At 49.0% G+C, this 8965-nt stretch overlaps 1 protein-coding gene across 1 annotated transcript; it reads left to right on the plus strand.

Moving 5' to 3' along the window:
• Nucleotides 1-4539: 4539 nt before the first annotated feature.
• Nucleotides 4540-6149, plus strand: LOC102728170 (interleukin-17D; the record flags this gene model as incomplete). The annotated part of the gene is made up of 1 exon (XM_031034295.2): nt 4540-6149. A coding segment is annotated over one exon (432 nt), but the record flags the coding sequence as incomplete, so codon positions are not given.
• Nucleotides 6150-8965: the final 2816 nt, after the last annotated feature.

Genomic DNA, 8965 nt, shown 5'->3' on the forward strand with positions numbered 1-8965 from the left:
CCTGTTAGCGGCCTTCAGTCTGCAACAGTTCCTTGGTTCTTTGTCTTTTGTGACTGTGACACTTTTGAAGAGTACTGGTCAGTTGTTTTTTGGAAAGTTTCTCAGTTTGGGCTTGGTATGTTTTTTTAAGCAACCATAAGTTTTTCATCCAAATGGAGACACTTGCAAATAAAAAGTTGCTGAATTCACAACTGCACAGAGACAGGGGGTGTAAAGCAGGTCAGCGATGCCCCATGTCCCTGATACTTATGTCACTCTACTCAGTGTTCTTTTGGGTCCTCTCCCTTCCTTTCTTCCTTGGAACAAACATGTGCTGAACTTCCAGCATTCTATATGCTGTTGGTCATATCCTCATAGTGCCATTTAACATATTTCTCCATCCCTGTATTTCCAGTAAACCAGGGCCCCATCAATTCCAGTTTTTGGCCAGCCCCTCTTAAGCGTCTGCCTTCCTTCGCTTGGGGAATGCCACTCCTGATTCTGTCAATCTCCACAGTGAGACACAGTCTCCCTTAAAAGTTGGTTTTCCCAGGAGCCTGGGTGGCTTAGTTGGTTAAGCATCTGACTTTTGATTTCAGCTCAGGTCATGATCTCGGGGTTGTGGGATGGAGCCCCACATCGGATTTCACACTCAGTGGGGGTCTGCTTGAGATTATCTCTCTCCCCCTCTGTCCCTCTCCTTCCTCTTCCCTGTCTTTCATTTTGTGTTTCTCCATGCACCTCCCTGAATGATCTTATTTAACCACCATCTATATGCTAATAATTTAAAAATCTCCACCTTCAGCCAGTACCTCTCTCTTGTGCTCCAGACCATCTTCTACTGTGTAGTAAGGAAGATCTGTCTAAAATTCCATCTGATTGGGTCACTTTACTTTTTAACATCCTCCCCGTTGCCTTCAGGATCAAATCCAAATTCCTCACTATGAATTTGAGGACCCTTATGACCCAGCCTCCACAGATTAGCCCAGCATCATCTTGTAGTTCCCGTCCTGTGCCACAGTTCCTAATGCTGACATGGTCCCTGGGCTCTAGGCTCTGCCCTCTGTGCTAACTCCCTTTTCTCCTTTCCTCATCTGGATGAATCCACCAGGAACCCCCTTTGCCAGGAAGCCTTTCCAGTGGCCATGGCTGGATGAACTCTCTTAAGTGTTTATCCCCACAGATGATGAGTTGTTGGATAGTAGATCCATGTTTCATCTCTATCCTTATTGCCTGAAAGGTCACTGGCACTCAGATGTTGCTGAATAAATATTGAAGGTGACTGGAGATAGTATAAATTCCTTTTCCTTCAAACTTTAAGTTAGGGCCTTATATGGATGTAAGGGTATGAAGGACAGGGAGCTGTGCAGTCCAGACTCACCATCACCAGCTCACCATCTACCAAACTCTTACTCTCATGTTAAGGCACAAGGATGAGTAAGAATACGGCCCTGAATCTTCCCTCCCAGGAGAAAACATAGAAAAAGTGTAGCCCTATCTCACAGGCACCAAGTGTTGTGAGGATATGGGGGATAAAGAGGATGAATTTGACTAAGGAAATTTGAAAACTCTTAGTGATTTGAATTGGACCTTAAAATACGGCAAGATTTGATATTGGTTTTGGGGAGAGGGCATCTTGAGCAGAAGCTTAGCTGCGGCCCATGCAAGGAGCATTCCGCTTTGGGATGACTGTAGGCTAGGATGTGCAAAGGAGGAGACCATGAGGGAATGCTGGAAAGGTATGCAGTAGGGACCATGCTGCAGAGGCCTTTGAAGGCAGAGGAGTTTGGATTTGTCCTGACTTGTCCCCCCACAGCTGTGCCTCCGCATACCTCAGATCGGGGGTGAGAGCAAGGCTTTACAGAGGAGGTTGAAAAAGTTGGAACAGTAAGGGTGGACAGCTTTATCAGTCCTTGCAAGGATAGAGCTCATTATGTTCCAGAAGCTCCTGATGGCAGAACTGAGGAAAAAGTAGTGATGGGAAGCTTCAAAAATATTTTTCAACTACTATTTTTGTGTTCATGTTGGAGGGAAGGATGAATAGACAAAATCAGTATAAATTTGAATGTTTTGGCTTCAGAGATGAGTTACATTGTGAAGACAGTCCCCACCCCACCCTGTTCCTGTTTGCACATAACGGATTTATTAGCCTTCACCCTTGACTCTGCCCTTGTCGTACAGCAGGGAGAAGGGAGGTGAAGGTGTCTGTGCCTGAGCGCTCAACCGCTGTAGGGACGCCCAGGCCTGGGGCCTCCTTGCTACTCCCATTCTTCTGGTCACCCCGACAGGAAGCTGTGGAGTCACTGCTGACTCTCCTCTGACCTCATCCCCCACATTCAAACAGTGGCCAAGTACTTGCAAATGTCCCTCTTGGCTTTAGAATGCTCAAGTGGCAGGTTGGGCTGGGTCGTCCAGTTTAACTGCTGGCTCCTGGACTCACTGGCTTCCTTTCCGTCCGCGTGCAGCAGGTGTTACCCAGCCACTGTGTCTGGGTGGGCACCCCAGCTCTGTGCTCTGGGAGGCCTGGCTCCCTGAGTTCTTTCGTACTGTGTAAATGGCATGTAGTTGGTGGGGAGTCAGTTTGTTGCTGCGTGAAGACAACCATTTCTAAACTCTTCCCCACCCAGTCACACTTCAATCCACTAATGTCTAAAGATGTTGGATCCAAACAGAAAAAGAAACCCATGTACTTTCCTTACACATCTGGAACCACCCACCCTCATCCTGTCTTTGAGAGTTAACACTTCCTCTTGACATGAGCTCCTCAATGGAGAAGCCTCTTGGCCAATCAGTGTAACAACCCTGTCCCTCCCATGTTTCAAGTCCATTCAGGCTTCTGCCTCCCTACCCCTGATAGGCCCACAGTTGGCCCCAGTCAGCACCACCGGCTGTCGGCCTTTTAGCTCCTTTCTGCAAGAAATCCTCAGCTCTGTTGTTGGACACCCCACTGCTCGCTCACCTACCCCCCTACCTTTCCGAAGCCCCCTACTCCCCATTCTTTAACTGGATGGTCTGAACATACTTCTTAATTGGAAATTTCTTAACTTTGTGGATGAATTTTAGTCATTAGCAGTGAGGATGTATGAGAGAACTAGTCGAGAGGGGATTCCTCCTGAAGGACAGAAAACTTGTGCAAGCCATATAGGGTGAAGGCCAGCCCGGGCCACTGTCCCTCCCTATGGAGCCACATTCTGCTGGCCAGAAACCTGGATGCGAAACCATACACACCTCAAGTTCTTGGCTGTAAAAACCTCTAGGCACACCTCATTTTTAAAAATTTATATCATAGGCTCCCATTGGCACAGCACTTTTGGGGGCCCTCCTGGGTTTGGCACATTTTGGGTCTACAAATGTGTGTGTTGCTCGAGAGGTTAGAAGTCCTGACTTCTGACTCTGAGAATTTAGGGTCCCTAAGATTCAGCTCCAGAAGAAAGAGAAACATTTGTAAGAGGATTCCATGTGTTTTTTAAGTGGGGAGATTCATGGAAATGAGAATTTGGGATCATGGCAATCCCATGAGAAATGGGGACAGTGCCTCCCTGTGCAAGGGGACATTACGGAGGAGCCCTGAGTCTCCATTAGTGACCTGACACAGCTTTGACCTCTTGGCTCGTTGCAGGGGATGGTGGCAGAGGGCAGAGTCCTGCCTGAAGGTGCTTTATTTTCTCTCCCAAGGAGCCATCCCACCCAGCCAAGCCCTAGACTCCCCTGGCATTGTGGTAGCAGGCTGTTTTGTAGGTGTTGACATTGGTTCTTGGCATCTGACCAGAAAATAGAGAGCTTTGGAGGATGGATGGAAATGATCACATTTAAACTAGCATTCCCTTCTCAAATGTCCCAGGCTGGCCAGCCTGCCCTCCCCAGCATGGGTTTGGCCCCTTCACGGAGGAGGGCACACAGACCCCGACAGACACAGGGCCCACCTTGTGACCTTCTGGACAGGTGTCTTGCAGCTGCCTTTGCTGATAGCTATGTCAGAGGCCAGGTGGCACCTGGGCCAGCTAGCTTCTTGCAGAGGTGGCCCCTTCCTGGGGACCGGTGTGGGCGGCACCCTGGTGAATGTGCCCCCATCTGGGGCTGCAGAGCCCAGTGTCTGGAGCGGAGGCAGATCTGGGGCCTTAGGGACCACGGCTCTGGGGCCCAGGGCTGGAGTTGTGGCCAAAGCAGGGAGGGCATCTTACATTCTGGTGGGTGCGGCGGTCGCCTGTCAGTGCGCATGCGGCTCGCGGAGACGCCGCTCCACCTCTCCCACGCCCCCTACCGCCTCCTCTGGGCTGTAGCCGCAGGGTCTGAACCTGCTTCGTTGTACATGTCTTCATTTTGCCAATGAATTTCAGTCATTAACATGAATAGATACATTTTACTTTTCTATGTATATTGGCACAGACTCTGAAAGCATTTTTAGGGAATGGCCTGACAATGGCTATAAACTGTCTCCACCATTTAATGTACAGAAAGTCACATGGTGCATCTGTTTCAGATTGGGATCTTGCATGGACGCTAACTGCGGGATGAACTGTCCGGCCCCACCTTTCTTCCTGCTCCATTAAACAGTGATCGCAATACTTCCTGATCCCAGAAGCAAAAATCTTCTGTTGGCTGCCCTCTCTCAGCGCGCGATGTGTTCCTGTTGCCCCAAAGCGTGAACTAAAGCCGTGCTCTCTTCCCTGCAGAATTTCCTACGACCCCGCCAGGTACCCGAAGTACCTGCCCGAGGCCTATTGCCTGTGCAGGGGCTGCCTGACCGGGCTGTTCGGGGAGGAGGACCTGCGCTTCCGGAGCGCCCCGGTGTACATGCCCACCGTCATCCTGAGGCGGACCTCGGCCTGCGCGGGCGGCCGCTCGGTGTACGTGGAGGAGTACGTCACCGTGCCGGTGGGCTGCACCTGCGTCCCCGAGCAGGAGAAGGAAGCAGACAGCAGCAACTCCAGCATGGACAAGCAGGGCCCCAAGCTCCTGCTCAGCCCCAGCGACAAGCCGGGCCGGCCCTGAGGCCCTGCCGTTGTCCGAGGCCCCTCTCCCTGGAGCGTGCGGGCTGGTTCCACCTCCCAGGAGCGAAAACGAAGACGGAAAGGGGTAAAGGACACAACTGAACGGGAGAGGTTTCCGACCCGACTGCTGGGCAGCTCACTCTCACACAGCATCATCCCCTGGTTTTCTTGGAGGCAGCAGCACAGGGTCGGTGAAGGCTGCCGGGAAGTTACCCGGTACATGGCAGCAGGCAGGGCGCGGACAGCCAGGGCCCGCAGAAGGTGGCTGGAGCCTGGCAAGCGCAGAAGTGTCTTCATGGCCCTCCCTCCGTGGCCCTCCGGGCTCAGACCCTTCCCCCACCCCCCAGCTACAGTGCGGCGCCCTTAGGACGCTCTGGGAAGCGGGGCGAGCCTTCACAAGATAGATGGTAAATGGGTGCTTCTAAAAGAGGGCTTTTTTTTTTTAAGTGGAATATATACCTACTCTTTTGTTCAATGTTTTCAATGAGGCAGAAACTATTTTTATATTAGGAATTTTGAGTATATTAAAAATTTTTTACTTGACATGTATTTTATAACCATTCTGTTTTCAGTTCCTCTGGTAAGATTTTTTAGAAGCACAGCTGGAATCCTCAGATAAACTTTTTAGCTGGCACTGGGGCCCGAGTCCCTGAATTCAGCCTGTCCCCAGTTGCTGACCATAACAAAACGGACAGGGTTGAATGTGACCTCCAGTGAAGATTTTCACAGGCTGCTCCATGAATAAAAGAGAAGCGCAGGAGGCTCAGCTCACCCCGGGCTGGCCAGGCATTCCAGAAACCTCAAACGTGGTTTGTTCGTGACTGTATAAATGGCCACAGATGTATACAATTAAATACTTTTTCACTTTTGAAAGTAAGTGGAGCCCAATAAGAGGTCACGGTGGGACAGGGCGAGAGGTGGAATGTGCTATCTTTGTCAATTCTCAGAAGAGTCCAAGTCTTAGCTTAGTTGTAAGGGCTTCAGGAACTAGCCAAATAGGAGAAGCAGGCCAGCTTAGGATTTCCAGAAATCAGTATTGGGGGCCTCTTTTTCTACATCCTTCAGTGTGAGCTAAAACCATACTCTCTTCTGTAGGCTGGAAGTTTGTCCTTGAACACAATTATTTGTAAAAGTGACAAGTTCTTTTTAAATCATTAAAGCAATTGTAGGTGAAGGGCATGTTGGCTGCGTGCATTTCTCTCTGGGCTCCACTCATTTTTAGAGGAAACTATTTTAGTCTTCACTTTATCTTAATTTTATGGTTGAAGTTTAAATTAAGATCTGATTTGGTCTTTGAAAGATCAACTACTCCTGCAAAGTCAGTCTCTCTTCTGTGACACCCCAACCAAGCCAAGAAGTGTCCCTTATTTGTATGTATCTTTTTTTAAGATTTTTTTTTTTTTTTTAATTTGTCAGAGGAGCACAAGCAGGGGGAGTGGCAGGCAGAGGGAGAAGCAGGCTCCCTGCAGAGCAAGGAGCCCGACTCAAGACTCGATCCCAGGACCCTGGGATCGTGACCCCAGCCGAAGGCAGACGCTTAACCGACTGAGCCACCCAGGCGTCCCTATTTATATGTATTTCACTCTCAAACTTCAGCTGTCAGTAACAGAGCTTTAGCTCCTTAGTTACCAAGTATTAGCCTTAGTTTGATCTACATGGAAGGTTCACTGAGAGAACTTTCAACTTGTATTGACAGAGGTTGTATGTGAAAAATACATTGCTGAGCAAAATCCAGATTTTCCAAAAATTCAGAAATTCAAAATTGAAAGTGTTAGCTGTGGATAGTTCTGTACAATCTGGGGAATTTTACTTCTGCATTCAATCTCTGGGGGAGTGGTGTGTGTGGAAAAAAAGGTATCCCCAGTGGTAGTATATCTGGAATACATTCTTATCCGGAGCAATCTTTCATTGCCAGCTCAAAAATAATATCAAATCCATAAATTAAAAAGAAAAACTGCTTTTAAAGCAGTGGCTTGGGTAATCGTTACATTCACTGCCACTATTGGGTTACATTTTCCAGCTACTCAAATATTAATAGTGCAAACATCAGAGGAGACTAGACTTAAGGAGAGTAGACATTTGGGGAAACTATCACGGTTTTATTTTTATTATTAGTTTAACTAATTAGCTTGTGAAAAGGTAGCAAATTCCCTGTGGAAGAAATTTAGCTTTCCATTCTATAGAACCGGAAAGGCAACCTTTCTTTGTGTTTTCTCTCTGAATGGAATATTCATCCACTTAATATTTATTGAGCACTTGCCCTGTTCCAGGCCCCTGAGAGCCACCTGTGAAGCAGGCACAGTCTCCGTCCTCGGCCGAAAGCAGACCCTGCACGGGCTGTCAGAGCACAGTTAGGCGTTGGCGGGCCCCTCCTCACAGGACGTGCGGCCCCATGAATCTGAGCCACATTTTCCTCCCTTATAAATGGATGGTGCCGCCTCCTTCAGTCCCTGTGAGGACCACACACCATCTGTAAAGCACAGCGCCTGGCACATAGGAGGTATGAGAACATACTGGCCGCAGTGATTTATAAGCTACACTGAAAATAAGTATCAAGCTATTCTTTCTTCATGTTATGTTTACTGCTTTAGCAAGGATAGGTCATTACAATGACTTTTTGTATAAAAGTTTAAAAAATCGGGGCGCCTGGGTGGCTCAGTCGGTTAAGCGGCTCCCTTCGGCTCAGGTCATGATCCCGGGGTCCTGGGATCGAGCCCCACATCCGGCTCCCTGCTCAGCCAGGAGCCTGCTTCTCCCTCTTCCTCTGCCTCTCCCCCTGCTTGTGAACTCTCTCTTTCTCTGTCAAATAAATAAATAAAAAATCTTTAAAAAAATAAATAAAAAATAAAATATCTATCCCTAGGCAGCAGCAACCAGATAGAATATGTTGGAGTGAATGTTAACTAATGGCAATTAAAATTAAAACTTGAAAAAAAATATGTTGGAGGGAGAGGGTGGTGATAGTCTGGGGAGATACTGTTTCAGGGAATAAGAAGAGTTTATTGGGCAGAATTTTGTTCCCTTGTTACACGAACGGGGTGTTGTGGAGCAGAGAGAGCTTGTTACTGTGTTTTAGCAAAGGTCTGGGGAAGCTGCCGGCCACAGCAGTCCTGACAGCCGGAGTGGAGGAGCGGCCCCTCCCGCGCGGGCCTAGGCACCCCGCTCACCGGTGCCCACAGTGAACGCAGCGGCGCCGCGCGGGCCAGCCACTTCAGTCCCAGGCTTCACGGAGCAGCACACTTTGCTAGTGGGAATTTCACGGCTTCTTCTCTCCTCTCCAAGAAGCGCCACGGGGCCGACGTTTCCTTCAAGTAATTCTATCTGGAGGGCTTTCAGGCAGCCCTTGGGATGGACGTACCTTGCTGGTTACTGAAGATTTTTTCCAGCCAACGGACAGTATATCTACTGTATGCTTGCTTGATAAAAACAGAATCATTTGGGAATATCAACCAAAACCCATCACAAATGCCAACAGTTCCACATTCAGGGTCCAGTTACCCAAACTTCTCGGTTTGCCGCAGGTCTTTTAGCAAGGCAAAGGGAGAAAAGGGTCATTGCTGAACCTGCTCTGATTTGAGAGAGGAATGGAAGGGAAGAGCGTGACGTTCCCATGGGAAATGGGGTTTCCAAGTGCCTCTGGCATTTCATTTGTTCCAGCTGTCGGGGTTCCCCATCACCCCCAAACAACCCCGCGAGATCGCTGTATGGATTTCTGAATTATCAGCAACACGGAACTTACCAACCTTTCTCTTTCCACTCACGCTATGGTTATTTTGTCTCAGTGCGAATCTCTTAAATTAGCAAGGACTTTAAAAAGGTGTCTCTTACAATATTCTTTTGAGGTTCTAAAGCGCTCTGGTCGGGTGGAAGAGGTGAGGCTGCCTCCTAAGAAGTCAGGAAGCTTCTGTGAAGCGCGCCCCCACGTGTCCTCGTGTGTCCGTCCGTCCCCCCCCCCCCCGCTGTGCAGCCCGGGCTCCTGTTCTGGGGGCTGCAGA

The sequence above is a fragment of the Leptonychotes weddellii genome, unplaced genomic scaffold (assembly GCF_054177405.1).
Source record: "Leptonychotes weddellii isolate Sample4059 unplaced genomic scaffold, ASM5417740v2 HiC_scaffold_8106, whole genome shotgun sequence".
Lineage (NCBI taxonomy): Eukaryota > Metazoa > Chordata > Mammalia > Carnivora > Phocidae > Leptonychotes > Leptonychotes weddellii.